Source organism: Propithecus coquereli, unplaced genomic scaffold (genome assembly GCF_000956105.1).
Source record: "Propithecus coquereli isolate 6110/MARCELLA unplaced genomic scaffold, Pcoq_1.0 Scaffold69, whole genome shotgun sequence".
NCBI classification, from domain to species: domain Eukaryota; kingdom Metazoa; phylum Chordata; class Mammalia; order Primates; family Indriidae; genus Propithecus; species Propithecus coquereli.
The window spans coordinates 2,171,697-2,189,574 of record NW_012152951.1 but is presented as its reverse complement, the minus strand read 5'-3'; the positions used below and the strand labels follow the sequence as shown (position 1 = coordinate 2,189,574).

Genomic DNA, 17,878 nt, shown 5'->3' with positions numbered 1-17,878 from the left:
ATTTTTTTTTTAGATTTGAGAGCATCTATTTGGCCATATGAATAATAAGAACACAAAAAATATGCTTTTTGGACTGTTCAATATTTGGGAAAATAATAAGTATTTATTTAATAATACCGGATTCCAAAATAAATACATTGATTGTCTGTAGTGCATGGAATGTCTAGTGTTGGAAATGTAAAAATAATGAGAAAATTAGGGAAATTTAGACCAACATAAAGCAACATACTTTTAGAGCAATTTACTTTGTGGTAAGTGGAAAGTAGGTCACTGAGAATTTGTAGCCTGAATAGTGAGTGGCTGAATAATCTGTGTATTTGCCAGAACATTGAAACCTTCTCTAAACAGTTGTCAGTGTTTAGCAGACACAATGTAAGGACGAGTGTGTTTCCCCACAGTATGTGGCAGCCTGAGATAGCTCATCTTTTCCTTGACAATTCTGCCTTTTGTGCCAAGGGCCCACCATGACAACAGATCTGTAACCTTCATCTTCACCTAAGCCAACTGAGGCTCTGCTGGTAGGCTGGGCTCAGAAATGCTTGGCCATCTGAACAGTCTCTCAGAAACAGTTCCTATTGCCTGTAGCAGCTGGAAAGGCCAAGAGCCTTCAATAAAGCCATGACCTTCCTCAAGAGCAATTCTCAGTTTTATCACAATGTACTGCACATGCTCCCTCAGGCGCACTTGAGAAGGGCCGAGGAAAGATTCTTTTTACCGTAGCTAGGGAATCTCTAGCTTGCTGATGGTATTCAATAAACATCAGTATTGATGTGATTAATGATAAGAATCTAATTATAAAATAAATTTGATTAATGTTGCCCTTTTTGGGACTCATTTAATTCAATAAATCTATAGCCAAAAATTACTCATTTAGCAGTTTGAAAATGCTGAGTACTTATAACACTGGAAATGTCACAAGTCGTTATTGTAAGGTTATCATCTTAGGAAAAAATAGTCTTCGGCTGGGTGAATATTAGCAAATCCATTAGTGGAAGTAGAAATCACTTAATCTGGCATTATCTGACTTTCAAAACTACTATTATATGTTTATAATACAAATATTATAATATACGGACAGGCACGGTGGGTCACGCCTGTAATCCTAGCAATTTGGGAGGTCAAGGCAGGAAGATCGCTTGAGGTCAGGAGTTCAAGACCAGCCTGAGCAACACAACAAGACCCTCATCTCTACAAAAAATAGAAAAATTATCTGCGCACTGTGGTGCAGCCTATTGTCCCAGCTACCGGGGAGACTGAGGCAGGAAGACCGCTGAGTAGAGGAGTTTGAGGCTGCAGTGAGCAGTGATGGTGCCACTGCACTCTAGCCTGGGCCACAGAGCAAGACCTCTTCTCAAAAAAAAATATGTACATGTATTATATATATGTATTATATACATGAAACAAAATGCTATATATATAAAGCAAAGTGATTATCAGAAAGAAAGATGAAGTGAGTTGCCCGAAGTCATGTGATTAGTGGTAAGTATGTAATAATACATATACCATTGATATCTGTGGTACTTTTTGTGGCTTTATTTATATTTTTTATTAATATATATTTTATATTTACCAGCATCTCCGCTTTTAGTGTTAATGATATTGGTATACGGCATTCTCATGTTTATTTAATTAATGAGTACAAATGCACAATTCAAGCCACATGTGTTTTCCCCATTATTACAAAATTATCCCGAATCATAAAAATAATACAAAAAGTATAAAGAAGAAAATAAATATCGCCTATAAATCTATCACACTGTGGTAATGACTCTTAAAGTACTGCTTAATAGCCTTATAGATTTTATTCACATACAGTTTAAAAAGAAAATTGAATCATCTTAAAACTATTTTACCTTCCCCCATCCTTCATATATCATGGACATCTTTTTCATATTACTGGGATTTTGTGCTAGTAAATGCGGAAAAGATTATATTTTACTTCATATGCCATTGTTACAGTGACATATGTAGATTTATACTTGGCATTTTCTAGCAAATGCATGTGTCAAAAAAATAAAACTGCAGAGATGTAGGAAAAGGAGGTGAGGTCATAGCAAAACGATAAAGTAAGACAGGCTTTGTATAATTTATCAATTTATGAGAACCGATGTGTCATTTTTATTTTTATAAACCATAAATTTCCCGGATGTTGAATACTGTAGAACATTTTGCCAAGCATTGTAACTTTTCACTGCCAGGGGAGAATAACCCAAAGAGAAAGAAATTTTGAATACACAGAGGTAGCTTGCCAAATGCACAGATGAATTGTGGTTTAGAAGTAGAAAGTTGACTTGTAAAAACAATAGTAATATGAGTATGAGTAGGTGAAAATACCTACTTGAAACATCTACTTGAAGGGGTGTCCTTTCTGCAGCGTCACGGTATCCATTAAACATCCAGTTGTGTCTGCTGTCAGTCAGAGCCCCAGCCCAAATCTCACTGCCAACAGCCCACCCCCAAGAGGTGGGGAATAAACACAGAGGGGCACTGTGGTTAGGAATTCCAGCACTGAGGAATCAGAACTGGGAAGATGAAGATGACAAAGAGAAAGGAGATGGAAGGACACCCATGGTAATGTTCAATAAAAGCAGAGCATAGATACTAATTTATTAATTCGCTCATCCAATATTTATTGAGCACCTATGTTGATTCAACAGGATAGTTTCCCTTACTGGTTAATAGCGTGTGGGTGTGTGTATGAACGTGTATGTGTGCAGAGTGTAAATGCAAATGAATAAATTAAAAACTATGTTAACATGTAACACATTTCAGATTTCTTTTCTTTTTTTTTTGGAGCTACCTGTCATGAACTACAGACTTATTTTAAGCAATTTATGTGTTACTTGTGTTCTTAAAGTTCTTGCCCTGTTTTTTCACTTCTGAATGGAATATATAGAATGGTACTTGTACTCTTTAAAAATTGGATGGAATTTTAATCATTTTTATATTAAATCTGCTGTGTAACATAGTTTTAATATTTTCTTCAAATGATGATTTTTTTTAGACTACCTCTGTCTCTACTTACCCCTCATTTATTTCTGAAGAATCAATTGTAATTGTAATTTATTTAAGAATAAAGTTATTTTCCATGGCTACTATCAAAAAGACAAGAGAGAACAATTGTTGGTGAGGGTGTGGAGAAAAGGGAACCCTTGTACAGTGCTGGTGGGAATGTGAATCAGTGTAGCCATATGGAAAACAGTATGGAGCTTTCCCAAAAAATTAAAAGTAGAACTATCATATCATCCAGCAATCCCACTTACGGGTATGTATCCAAAAGAAGTGAAATCAGTATGTAGAAGCGATATCTGCACTCGCATGTTCATCGTAGCATGATTGATAATAGCCAAGACATGGGACTAACCTAAGTGTCCATCAGCGGATGAATGGATAAGGAAAATGTGATGTATATACACAATGGAACATGATTCAGCCTTAAAAAAGAGAGAAATTTAGTCATTTGTGACAACATGGATGAACTTGGAAGACATGATGTTAAATGAAGTAAGCCACACACAGACAGGCAAATACTGCATGGATACTCACTCATACGTGGAATCTAAAATAGGAATTCACAGGAGCAGAGAATAGAACGGTCGTTACCAGGGGCTGGCGGGGAAGGGCGGAGTGGGGACGTGGGAGATGTTGGTCAAAGGATACAAAATTTTAGTTTAGGAGGAACAAGTTCAGAAGATCTATGTACAACATGATGACTACAGTTAACAACAATGTTGAGCACCTGAAATACTTGGATACTTGTTGAATACTTGGAAATTGCTAAGAGGGTACACTTCAAATGTTCTCACCACAAAAAAATGAGGGAGGTGAGTTAGAGGGTATGTTAATTAACTTGATTTTGCCATTCCACAATGTACACCATACATTAAAACATGCTGTATAACATAAATGTATAATTTTTATTTTTCAATGAAAAGTTATATTTTTTAAAAAGAATAAACTTGCCTTCTAAATGGAAAGACACAAAAACCAAGATGACCACAGACATAGGATCAGCCTCTATGATGTAGGTGCAATTCATGTTGTTGTCGTATTGCTTTGGGTAGTTTGGAGAAATGATGTAACCTGTAGGGTCAGTGAAATTTCTTCCACATCCTACACAGGAACAAAAAACCATCATCAGAGCATTTTTTCTCACACGTAGTATCTATTCTATCAGTGAAGGAAAGACACAATTTCATAAAATACTCTGGAGACATAGTTCCCTGAGATACTCTAAAATGAAAGAAGCAATAACTAAGAGAATGAAGATCTGATTTAAAAATAAATATACAGGCAAAGTAAAAACATTATGTATTTTTTTTAGAAAATGTTGCAGAGTTTTACAGGCTAAGTGGTAGAAATTTTACCACAAATCCACTACAAATACTTTAATATTAAGGTATTAAAAGGATGAGTTAGCAAAGATTGAATATAGCTTCATGTAGCTAAAGAAATAAAACTGATGAAGAATAATTTGTACCTGATTAGTATTTTATACACTTACCATTTTTAAAATGTCTTATTATTAGAAACTTATGCTATTTTCATTACCATTGTTATGTGGCCATAAGAACAAAATGGTTGCTTTTAAAAAATATTTCAATTTACTAATCCCAACTTTTATCAAATTCTCACATGAATCTCTGGTATCAGAAATAAAGAGAAATCTCTTTTTACCACTAAAATGGCATTTTTTTTCATATAGCTACTAACTATTGGTAGTTACAGATAGCCACATCCCTCCCTGATCTTTCAAGCATGAAAATATCTGTGTCCTTTTAAACTGATGTTAAAACATACACAGGTATACACACACACACATACACACACACACACACACACACACACACACAGAGCAAACCATCTGAAGATGTCAGAATAGGTCTGGGGTTGTCTTTCAATACTTCCTTTCCAATGCTCTCATTCTTTTATTTAGGTCTGAAATATTAATACCTGTTTACTGCATTATTTCCTTTAAGTCCCTTCCTCAAGTTTTTCCTAAAAAGTGGTTTGCAGTTAGTGCCTACTTGATTTAACTCAGCCAACAGGCACACACCCGAAAACTGCTACGTTTCCCACTAACCCAACTGTGTGCAGTAATCAGAGATGCGGAGCCACTACCAAGCCAGGAAGTGAAAACCCAGAAGAAAGTTTCCCAAACTTTCTTCCAGAGTTCACTGAGCATGCGGACCCTCTGGATGAGACCTAAAACATGCAAGACCTCACCAACGGGAATTCTGAGTTCAGGTGGGTATGGGGTGAGGCCCAAGAGTCTGCACGTTTTTCAAGCCTGCCCAGGGGATTTCGATGCAGGTGGTTGGGGTCTGTGCCAGGCACGCTGGCTGTTTACTAATGAACTGGCCACACGACCTTCTGCAGAATACCTACTCCACTCTGGATCCCTGGCTTATGTCTAGACGTTGGCTAACAGTGCTCATGGCTTTTATATTATTTCTCAACTGATCTACTGTTTGAATTCAGTTCCATGCTCACTGATTTTTGAAGGAAGGTGTCCCCTTGGGATTCGGTGACACACTCGTGCTTCTTCCCTTGGACCTCTGTTCCAGCCAACCCTGTCTGCAGCAACCACATTCTCCTAAGAACCTCCGGGTTTGTTCTCAGGGCTACTTACGGCTTACAAAGGATGCAGAGAAGCCCTGAGCTGGCGTCTCCTGAGACTGGAAGACAGCCGTGAATGCGCTGCCTGGGGTGATGACGGTAGCAGGAGCCACGTCCCCACAGCCCGTGGCTAGCAGGTCCTTGTCGGCCTCCACGGTTCCTGCCCACACCTACAGGGTCATAAACATGACTTAATGCTCCAGGTTTTCTCCACAATATTTTAATGGGCTTAGGCTTGAAAATAAATGGCACTCAGGTGTATAGAGAACTAAACATTAAGAATAAGTAAAACACAGGGAAACCTGCAATATTTTCTTTTGAGAATAGTTTTTCTTTTTTAAACCTGCTTTTAAAATGGCATATCCCATTCTTGAGTCCTCTAAGGAGATTATGTTCATTTTCATGTAGCTGGGCAGTGATTTTTTAAAAAGATCCATTGCTGTTCAGTTTCCTCTTAATGTCTGGTTGGCCTGACCTAGCTGAGCTAGACCCAGCAGCCAGGTGAATTCGGTGGCACTTGCCACTGATCCCAGGAAAATGGCAAATTGTGGTCGCAGCTAGAGAATGTCACTAAGCACGTGAAGATTAACACATTGTGGAGCATGAAGAAAGTGGATGTGAATTCCAAGTATACATGTAATTAGCATGGATTAGAATAGATTGTAAAACACTTCTTGTCAGTGTTGAATTTTAAAGTTCATTTTGAAGCAAAGACTGAATGTACTATTTATTAAAGATGGGGTTGGCAACTCCCAAGTAGACCTAGGCTGTCATTTAATTGGTCTGGTCACCTTGAAAGACTTAATTTATATACTCATGCAAAAAATAGTTGCTGGACAATAAATGGTAAGCATCAAAATTTTGAATCAAACCAATTTTAATCAGCCCAGGGAAGGAGAGAGAGACAATAATCATAGAATCACAAATTTAAGTGAAAAATTACAACTATGAAACAGGGTGTTGTAATGGAGCTGTTGAGAGTGAATAACAGGGGGCTGCCCCACATTTGGGGGTGGTGAGCCTGTCAAACCCCAGTGACAGCATGGCAGGAAGGGCCACGGCTGGAGAGAAAACTAAGTCAGGTGAGAGGGAGGCAGCAGAGAGGGGGCCACAGGGGCAGCCCAAGCAGGCCTCGGGGCGTGGCATAGATTTGGGCCAGTGTCCCGACCTTGTTGAGGAGCCACAGGAAACTTGGTTTTGTAAAACATTATAATGTGGAGAATAGGAGGAAAAGAGAGGATGCCAGGAAATCAGGAGGGTTTTGCCTGAGTTCAGGTGAGAGATATCTAAAATGTTGAGTCACTCAAGGAAAATATTTATATTAGGTAATGAATACGTACAACGTACAAAAAAGACCACTAAACATGCTAACCAGACCATCCTAGCTCAGATTTCAACCTGGAGCAATTTTGTCTTCTCTCAGGGACATTTGGTGATGTTTAGAGGTATTTTTGGTTATCACACTTGGTGGGCGGGGTAGTATCTAGTGTGTAGGGGTCCAGGGATGTCGCTAAACATCCTGTAATGGACAGAACAACCCCTCCCCCCACTCACACACTCCTGAGAATTATGTGGTTCAGGAGGTGATTGGGTACAGATTCGTGTTACTTGGCTATTCAACATTTTGATCACATCAAATTATAAATAATTACTCACTCTAAACATATCTCTTTCAGGACTATTCCTTAAACAGAGCAATAAAACATCAGGCCCTTAAAAATATTTCAACTGGGAAATCAGTTCACAGGAAGAGGTACGAAATAGCACTGATTCACAGCACTGATTGAATATTTCTCGGCTCCTTGAAGCCATATCATTTCAATTTATTTTCAAATGCTAGGTATTCAGCTGTTAGTCACCTTACTAAAGACAAATTATATTTGCCATTTATTAGATAAGGGGAGTATCTGACACTGGAGTTACTGAGAACAAAAGCACAGATATTCTTCAAAACGCCTAAAATCAATAAAAATGTCAGGAAAGAAACACACACTCCTAATTTTACTTAATAATTTTAAGATTTTTTTCCCCTTAATCAACTATTCAGGGAAACAGTATACAGAAATTTTCTATCTACATTTTATAAAATTACAAATAAAATGTACTGAGAGTTAATATCTTCATATACTATATTTTTACAAACATTGTTAAACAGGCAAAGTGAGAAAAGCCAAAACTTAGTAAATAACCTCAAGTTCTTTAACAGAGAACATCAAGAATACTCAGCTTTCTTCAATAACTGATGGTGTTGAAGATCATTTCATGTGTTTACCATCTATATAGTGCATGTACACATATTTTTACTCTTTACACATTCATTTTTCCTTTTTGATGCTTCCAGATACTTTCTTGAATCATTTCATTTTTGTTTGAAGAATTTCCATTTGACACTCTTTAGTGGTAGGCCTCTTAGTGACAATTTCTTTTAGTTTTCCTCTATATGAGAAGTTCTTATTTCCATTTTATTCTAGAAGCATAGTTTTCCAGATATAAAATTGATGATTGACAGGACTTCAAAAATATAGTGGCATTTCCTTGTGGCCCCCATGGTTTCAGATAAGAAATCTGCTTTCATTCAAACTGGTCTGACCCGATAGGTAAAGTCTCAATTTTCTCTGACTGCTTTCAAGATCTTTTGTTTGCATTTTATATTCAGAAGTTTCATTATGATGTGTCTTGGCTTGAATGCCTTTGTGTTTACCTTGTTTGGGGTTCACTCAGCCTCTGGACTCTGTAGGTGTGTGGGGGTTTTTTGCCAAATTTGGGAAGTTTATAGCCATTAGTTCCTGGACTACTCTTTCAGCTGCAATCTCTCCTTCAGAGGGAATCTTTCATTGGATGTTTCGTTATTGTCCATGTGTCCCTAGGGCTCTGTTCATGTTTTCATTTTTCTTTCAGTCTATTTTCTCTTGTTTGTTCAGACTGGGTTAATTCTCTTGCTTTGTCCTCAAGTTCATTGATTCTATTCCCTGTCACCTCTACTCTGCTATTGAGCCCCTCCAGAAAGTTCTTTATTTCTGTTATTATATTTTTTAGTTCTATAATTGTCACTTAGTTCTTCATTATAACCACTATTTTCTTTGCCGAGCTTTTCTATTTGTTTATTTGTTTCAAGAGCAATTGTTGGTGGTTGCTGAAGCGTTTTATGACAGCTACGTCAACATTCTTGTCATGGGATTCCAACGTCTGATCTGTCTTGGTGCTGACAGCACTTGATTGTCTTTTCTCACTCAAGTTGTGATGTTCTTAGTTCTTGGTGTGATGGGTGCCTTCTGGTTATATCCCGAACATTTTACTTACTATGTTAGGAGACTCTGGGCCCCGTTTAAATCTTTTATTTGAGCAGGCAGTCACCCTGTTTATGTCTACCCTGTGGTCTCACATACTTTTTTAAGCTGTGGTTCCAATGGCCCTTCATTTTCAGAATCTTTGTGGTGTAATTTTGGTCTGCTTGGGCTATATGGTGCTGCTGGGGCTCCCTGAGGGGACAGAGGATGCTTCACTTGGTTGGGCCTCTGTGTGTTTGTCCGTGGGAGGGGGAGGGTATAGCAGGAATCCCCTACCAGTGGCCCCTGAGTGCTCCCATGCCTCTGGGTGGAGGAGGAGCACCTCTCACTTGAGGGGACACCGAGGCTTCCTGGACCAAGATGCTTGTTGTGGCTGCATGCGCTTTGCCAATTCTTCCCCTTGGCCCCAGCATCTCTGGGTTGGGGAGGAAAGTCTTGGCCCCTTGAGGACAAGGAGGCTTCCCAGATTGGGCCACTTTCTGTGATGGGGTCCCTTCTCTCCAGTCCTACCTGCCCTGATGTCTCTGGGCAGGTGAAGAGAGTCTCGGGCTGTCAGACACCAAGGGGCTTCCCACACAGGCTGCTTGCTGTAGCTGGGTCCCTTTGCTAGTTCTACCCACTCACGCAACAGCATCTCTTGCAGAAATAGGGTTCTCAGGCCCAGCAGGAGAAAAAAAGTGTTTCCCCTGGCCGTTTATTTTTGGCAGGTTCCCAAATGATCCCACCGGCCAGTGGTGTTGTCAGAGGCCCTCGCATTCTGTCCAGAGGCAGAAGGAGCCTAAAGCATTTCTCACATTCCATTTTTACACTCGGAGAATGTTCAAGGCTTTACTTAAGTTCAACCACTGATATTTATCATTTCATGACAAGAGTTCATTTATTTTATGGAAAAAGCAATGAGGAAAAGTGTATATTAAATGTGTTTTATTATAGACACATTTTACATGAGATTTTCATTTAAACAGTGAGCGTGGATCAATGAGATATAAAACATAATTTGAGAGATGATATGAAATAATAACATCAACAATAAAAGCTGCTTCTGCTCATTAGGCGATTTTATATTTCAAGTACTTAGCACTATTTATGTTATATCATATCACCTCCGGTGCTTAAAACAATCCTGCTAAAGGAGGAATCACTCTTTTCATTTTATAATTGAACAATCTGAAGCCCAAGTGTTTAATTGGCTCACAGGAGAATATACAGGTGGTAAGCATGAGAGCTATGAATGGAGTCCAGGCTAATGTGACCTTAAGGCCAATGTTCTTTCCACTAAAATGCATAGCTCCTTAGAGATACAACATAGAAGACATAAAATAGCACAGATGAAATGAATTTATAATAAAATCACACGATCGTAGGTCAATGGAAAGCGAAAAGTCAGTGCCACGTGAGCAGAGTTTGTCACTGTAGAGAAAGACAGCCTGGGTGACTGCCCTGTTGCTATCAGTTCAAAATAAGTCTCTTGTGGTCTTTTCAGCTGTGGGCTGTTAAGGCACAAGATGAAGGCTGGAAGTAGCTATTCTCCAACCTTCTGTAATTTTTGCTGCATACTTTAAATTTTGCATGTGACAGTGCCTTACATTGGAAATGGCATTTTTCCTTTGGGATCTATTAGAAAAGAAAGAAAATTAAAGGAAAGAAGGAAGGAAGGCAGGAAGGGAGGAAGGAAAGAAAACTGGCCTTCTCTTAGTTTCCAAAAGAAATGTTCATGAGAATTTAATAAGGCCAAAGAACGATGTCCTCGATTAAGTTATTTTGCCTAGGTATTAGCAAATGAAATATCACAGGGCAATATGTTGTGCTGTGGTTTAAATTCTAACTCCTAACAGTCAAGGTTTCTCACTTTTTCATCCATGAAATCCAAGCAGCAAAATTGTCCTTTTCTTACTTTGAGAGACAGTGAGTGATTTCCACCTTAAACATTTATGCTCATGAAACCAGTTTGGCTCCAGTTAGATAAACAAGTGTACTAACCTTCACGAAGCTGTTCTGACACTGTCCATCACCACTGGGGATTAGGAAGTTATTGTCAAAGCTGATCTCCAAGTGTTTACTTTGGTGAGTAATGACTGTCCAGGAACATCTGCTGTTTCCGGGAAAATTCTGAGGCCAGTGAGGGGATCTGATTGTACCATTTTCTGAATGAAATATTCCACCACAACCTGAAATATTGTCGTATAAAATGTCATCAATTTGTGAGGAAAATAACAACTTTGGAAACCCAAGACTGCTAAAGAAGGAACATTTCTAAATGTGAGATTTCAGCTCATCTTTCTTTAGAGATGACTCACCTTCAGGGTAGGTATGCAGCAAGATCTCTCAATAAATGGAAAGGTGCTTGAATCGAGAGGAAACTTCAGCTGTTATTAATACAACTGTGTTACAATGATACTGAACTCAACTGAGACCACTAGTCCTTGCCATAAAGAGGACAGACCTCTATCTTGTCTTCAAACAACAGCAAGATTTTTTATTCTCCTTGAGGCTACATAGTCTATGTAACCTGCCAGTGCCAAGTTCTGTATTTTATTATCACTAACACATGAGAATACAACTCTACATTCATTTGTAATTTTACTCTAGCATACTGGACTAGAGAAAGAGATTTTGAGTTGAGGAATATTCTTCCATTAAACAATCTGGCTCATTCATACTGACACCGACTGAAGGGTAAAAATAAATCACATGGGTTAAAAGAAAGAAAAATCTAGAATTATTTTAATACTCGTAAAATATGTACTTAAGAGATGACAAAGAAAAAATATGAATTCAACACAAAATGAAGTTAAAGAGAATTCGCCAAATCTTTTGTTGTTAAACCCTTGGAAATCAGTGATTCATCTGAAACTCCCTTCTAAATTCAATAGCTGCTGGTGGTTTTTAATGAGGGACACTTTGATTCATTCTACAAAGAGCTTCAGAATAACTCTGACTCTACTAGGAAGAATTGTCTCATATGATATTCAGGATTTACTTAAATTCCGATACAAGTCCTTATATTTTTCTGATAATTTTCACACATGTGCACAGTAGCTGATCTTTTAAAATCAAATCTGTGATATTTTGATTCAGCACCCACATACTACAGCATTTGTTCTAAACCACAAACCCCATCTTGTCACCTTCCTCCTCAAAACTTCAATAGCTCCCCATTGCTCAAGGATAATTTACAAACCAAGGCTCTTCATGACGGGGACTTATTTTCCTGCCCCCAGCTCACCACTTGGCATTCTGCCTCTAAGCTCCAAATATTTTAAATTACTTGTGATTCCAACACATATTTCTATTACTCGAGATTCCCTGGTTATGCCATGCCCTTTTGCCTATGAAGGCAACATCATAAAGTGTTAAGATCAAAGTTTCTGGGCTTGACTGCCTTTATCTTGACTCTACCAGTTGTTGGCTGTATGTCCTGGGCAAACTACCAACCCACGTTCCCTTGCTCCTTCCCACCCAAAACAGATGATACGTATTGATATTGTGTGATCCTCCAGTGTGGCTACATGAGATCATATGTACTAAAATTGAGCCCAACATCAAGTAGGTACAAAATGTATATATTTTAAGTTAGTTAATAAATTTAGTAAATACATCACCAGGGGAAAAAAAGCAAATGCAGAGAACATTTCTTTTACCTGAAGTCTGTGTGTTCCACGTAGCATAAAATCCACCACCTTCTATGGAATGGTCTGAGTTAAAAATCACCACCAGCTGGTTAGAACCAGACTGGATTGCACTGGGGTTTGAATTTCCACAGTACTGTCCTATTATGGGCGATCCAGGAGAGCCACCATTCCTGACAGTGACGGAGTCCCAGGCACAAACCGTCTGGGATTCAATGTCAAAGTCACTGAATGTGAGCTGCGGGAGAAAGAAGAAATAATGAGGCACCCTGAGTTGCGACCTTGAGGTAGATAAGGCCCTTACAAATCCTTTTATTTTGTTTTTATTTATATAATTTTGTATTTTGTCTCTTATTTAATTCTCCCCTCCCCTCTGCTCTTTTTCCTCATTGAAGTTTCTCTTGGAAATTTTGAGAAGGGGTATTTCTCCAGGAAGTAGCGTCATTGTGTTGGGGGTTCCCCACTCAGTCCCCTAGGCTGGGATAGCAACTCACAGCAAGAACATGAGTACCCCTCTCTGCAAGATGTAAAATTATCTTCTATACATAGCTTCTCCTATGCTTAAAAAAGAGATGTCGTTCTTCATTTATCGTAGACTTGCAGATGCCAAGGTATTTAATATGTACTCTAATGAGAGAATTTTAGAGAGAAACAGTGATCTGATTGCAGGACCAAAGCCTCTCTGGTCACTTTCTTACTAAAAGAACTCCATTTTCATGCAGGACATCAAACTGCTATTCTGTAGTGTGAGAAGTATGTCACCCAGTCATTCAGACTCACAGTGATGGTGTATCCTTGTGGGGCCTCTAACAACCAAGCACAGTGGGTCAAGCGGTCGTAAGAGTTTGGGTAGTTGGGGCTTGAGATCACTCCACTCTCTCCTATCTGTATTCCACCACAATCTGAAACGAGATTTGTAACCCTCTAAGTAAAATTGAAGAAGAAGAAGAAGAAAACCCTGAAAAACCAAAGTAAGTAGCATTTATTGCCATTATACTTTATGATACAAAATGTATAAATGAATAAAGAATGCAATTGGATAAAAGCAAAGCAAAATTGGGTGGAAGATTAGAAATAAACAGCATTCCATATAGTGTTAATTAAACAAAATCACATAGTGAAGACAGGCTCAAGTTTAAAACAAAGGAAAAGGAAGATAATCTGTACCATAATCACAGGATAATTAGACGTGTGCATAACTCACAGTAAAGACACTAGGGACAAAGTAAGTAACATTGCCTTTCTCGAAAACACCAGGCTGGTGAAAATAAAGGTAAGCTTGAAGAATATGATCAGTACTGTAATTAAATGCTTTGTCATTTGGTAATAAGCACACATGTCTATAGTCAGCTATCAAATTATGCATTAGTGTAGAAAATTGAAAAACTGATATAGTTCTAAGGCATAGTACAGTCTGATGTTAAATACAAATAATGCTACTTCCTGGAACCTGATTCTTTCCTTTCAATCTGATGAAGAAAAATCAACTGGCAAGAAGATTAAGTGAGTAGATAACAATTTCACTCCTTCCTTCAATCAGCCATTTGTTTATAACACAAAGAAATGTTAGATAAAACTATAACGAAAACATATTTTAATTCATAGGCAAACTCAAAGGAAAGAAAAGGGTCTATCCAAAATCTGTATACAGTAAGTGTACTGGAATTCAGAGAAGTGAAACTGTAAGTATGGCAGTCTGAGAAGATAAAGAACCAAGGTGTGGGCCCCAGGGTTGGGGTCTGAGGTTTTGTTGACCAGACAGGAGGCGAAGATATGGCCTTGGACCTCCACAAAAGGAAGGGCTGGAATCGAGATGTTTACGTAAAGTTGGGAATCTAAAAGGCCTGCCACGTTCGTGAAAAAAGACTAGAAAAATCCAAGAGCCAAAAGAATCAGAAAGGAGTAGGGCTAAATTTTCAGGTACAAACTCTGAAAGTTGCAGTTGCAAATCTAATACAAAATATTAGCATATAATATCTAGTAATACGTATAAAACACACATCACATGATGAAGTTGGGTTTATCCTGAAAATGCAAGGATGGTTTACCAAGAGAAAAGAAAAAAATCATTCAATATAATTTGTCACATTAACCAATGAAAGGAGGAAAAATAGGATCATCTCAATAGATGCAGAAAATCATTTGATAAAATCTTACACTCATGTTTTTACATTAAAAAAACCTTTTTGTATAATAAGAATTAAAGAAACTTTCTTTAACCTGATAAAACGGTATTTATTGGAAACCTAAAAGCAGCCAATATATTTAACAATGAAATGTCATAGACATTCAAATTCAGGTCAGAAACAAGATGCTATCAGTCCTGCTATTCAATATTATGAAGGTGACCCTAGCTAGTAAAATAAGGCAAGAAAAAGAAACAAAGTATCAGGGCTGAAAGATAAAAGAACTGCATTTGCAGAAGACATGACCGTTTGCACAGAAAACCAAAGAGAATTTATAGACAAAATATTAAAACTAACAAGAGTATATAGCCAGATCTCTGAATTAAAGTTAAATGTATAAAAATTATAAAATTTCTAGATATTGGACGCAGCCAATTAAAAAATACAATTTAGAAAATCTCATTGACATTAGCAACAAAACTAATAGCCACCTAGAAATAAATCTGGGTATGTCACAAAATCTAGATGTCACAAAATATATGTGACATCTTTATGGAAAAATTATAAACCTTTATCAATTATTTTATTGAAATTGTAATCATAATTCTTACCTGTAAAGGAATATTTTGCATGGAATCCAACATGTTCTACGCGTTCATTGGTGACAAAGTGTATCCACACTTGAGGATAAGGTATAACCAGTGGCACTGTAGGCCCTGAAGGGCCACAGAATCTCCCTATCAGGGGCCCATCAGCATCACCTAAACAAAATAGTACACCCAGCAGCATTATTTATATAGCTTTTGAGAAATATATCCAATTAATTCAGTAGGAGCAAATAATAAAGAACATTTCAAAGTATTCATTGACATGCATTTAAATTCTGATTCAGTAGCAAATGTTGCAAAAAGTTTCTCTGTCTTTATCAACTGCAAAAGAATGAGTTCCTACAACAGAGTAAAACAAAAACAAACAAAAAGTGCTAGTTTGGTATGCACCTCGCTCTACCACAGATGCCACTTTGTTGCAATTTGTGTTTTCACAATTATTTCAGCATATCCAAACAGATACAACTAATTAAAATAATACGTTTGAACACACCTTTTTTTCAGGCAGTAAGAAATATTATAGCAACAGTGACAAGATATATCCTCAAGATAAGTGACGACTGCCTAAAATTTTAAAGATTTCTTCACTGTATTCAATTAACTAAATTGAACACAATATTCAGCACTCAGGCCAAGAACTGTCATGTTTGAGCTGAATATTTTTTATGAGGATTACTTCTCATGGAAATTTGATTAACATTTATAGAGCACTGCAGAGCTCACGTTTCTCTGCTCTCTGTTTATTCTGTCAGATGAACATCACTGACTTTCGAAATCAATGATATATGGTATTGTAACTGTCTCTAAATCTGAGTGACTAAAACGAAGACTGAATTTGACTGAAATTTGATATACAGAAGTTCTGCTTGATTCGGTCAGCCAGTGGTTTTGAACCAGGTAGAGGCAGTGAGGGTTTATGAGGATTTAATGGAGAATGTTCTCAAACCACAACTTCCACTTCCCTTGTAAGCCTTTTCTAGACTCATCAATCTCAGACAGCTGGGACGATTCTCTTGCTGAGACCCTTGGTCTGTGACCGCAGACTTTACCAAATTCTCCTTCTTGAAAGTTCTTTCTTCCATGTTCTCAAAGGTAACTAGCATTGATGTCTATAATTTCCTGAGGACATCTCCACCACTCAACTACTTGGTTTCTGCTGCCTCCTTTTCCTTAAATTTTGGGATAACAGCAAAACTTTGACAGTACGGATTGTCTATTGTATCATTTTTCTCCTCCATCTACTTATTTATTTACTGAGAAAAAAAGTGTCAATGTAACCATGGGAGCAACCTAATGGATAAAGCCTTGACTAAGGATAGAATTAAAATTGATTAATTTTCCACGAATGCAGAGTTTTTTAAGTTCTTAAGAGAATTACAGTTCACCAAGCACACCTCAAACCTTTTCTATCATGAAAACAAACACAAACTTGACTGCTTTTAGTTTAATTCCCCAAATATCTTCCATGTGCTTCTCCATCTAGTACATTGCAAAACTTCTCTTAACTTCTAAGTCGTAGGAAGAATTTCATAGTCCCTTTGTAAATTCTGTAAGTTCAGGAAACCGCCCATACATGCTGACCATGCTAAGTTCCAGTTTCCTGGGAAAGGAGCCTTGATTAGTAGATGGTAGTCAAAGGGACCCCTGACCCCATTCAAAGAGTGGAAGCAAGCCAGCATCTCTCCTGGATGAAGTTCAAATACTAGGCAACCAAGCAATTGTGATACAAGGTCTAGTTGTAAACAGTGATCCTCCTCATTTACTGTGCACAGGCATGTTTCCTCAGCTGGGCACGCACAGAATGACGGCTTTGTTGGAACAACGATATGATCTTTTGGATCATATGTGCATATATTATAGCCATTTGATCCCCTCCATTGTTAGTGGTCTCCAAAATATTGTAGACAAATGGGAGAATGTGTTCTTTGACGGAACTCACCCACTCGAAACTCAAGGACATCCGATTGACAGTCTTGGTGACTTTCTAGGTAAAAATTTTCAAAATGAACGTAAATGGATGAATTTCCCTCATTTGGATTGCTGAGAGTCCATTCGCAGTTTAGGTTTCTTGAGTAATTACTGACTCCATCATAGCCAGGAGAAGTGAAGTTTCCTCCAGGGGCATTTGTGAGAGACCCGCCGCACACTAAGAAAACAGATGACAACAAAGAAAGGAGTAAGATTTCGGCCACGACAGGAGATACAAACAATGCAGGAACAGTAACTAAAATGACATCAGCATCATCACTGCTTAGATTTGTTTTTCTAGGTGCATTGAGTGTTGTGGGTCAAGAGCGTGCAAACTGTGGAAATTTCTGTGAATTTCTAAAGGAATGATGTGTAAAAATAAACAGCTTCGTTATTTCCCCGTTGGTATAGATTAGGTGGCTGGGGTTTTGGCTGGGCATCAGTACGTCCAAATTTGGGCCTCTTGTTCATGAATATTTAATTTGGAGGAATATCCAAGTATAATGGTGGTAGGTCCCAATGGCTTCTGATTAGTAATTCTCTACTCAATCCAATAATTTAATTGGATCAAATAGGTAACACTAAAATGCCAATGAATTTGCCCCTTGTAATAAGGAAACGAATGCTTTCTGTACCAATAA

General features: G+C 37.9%; 1 protein-coding gene across 1 annotated transcript in view; it reads right to left on the bottom strand.

Moving 5' to 3' along the window:
• Window positions 1-17,878, bottom strand: part of CUBN (cubilin (intrinsic factor-cobalamin receptor)) — a 259,342-nt gene that overhangs the window by 50,924 nt on the left and 190,540 nt on the right. Inside the window, exons 49-55 of the mRNA XM_012660902.1 lie at window positions 17,209-17,415; window positions 15,273-15,422; window positions 13,316-13,437; window positions 12,548-12,773; window positions 10,887-11,074; window positions 5,633-5,789; window positions 3,964-4,113 (exon numbers count right to left, since the gene is read on the bottom strand). Coding sequence (XP_012516356.1) covers window positions 3,964-4,113; window positions 5,633-5,789; window positions 10,887-11,074; window positions 12,548-12,773; window positions 13,316-13,437; window positions 15,273-15,422; window positions 17,209-17,415 — 1,200 coding nt within the window. The remainder of the gene's footprint in view (window positions 1-3,963; window positions 4,114-5,632; window positions 5,790-10,886; window positions 11,075-12,547; window positions 12,774-13,315; window positions 13,438-15,272; window positions 15,423-17,208; window positions 17,416-17,878) is intronic.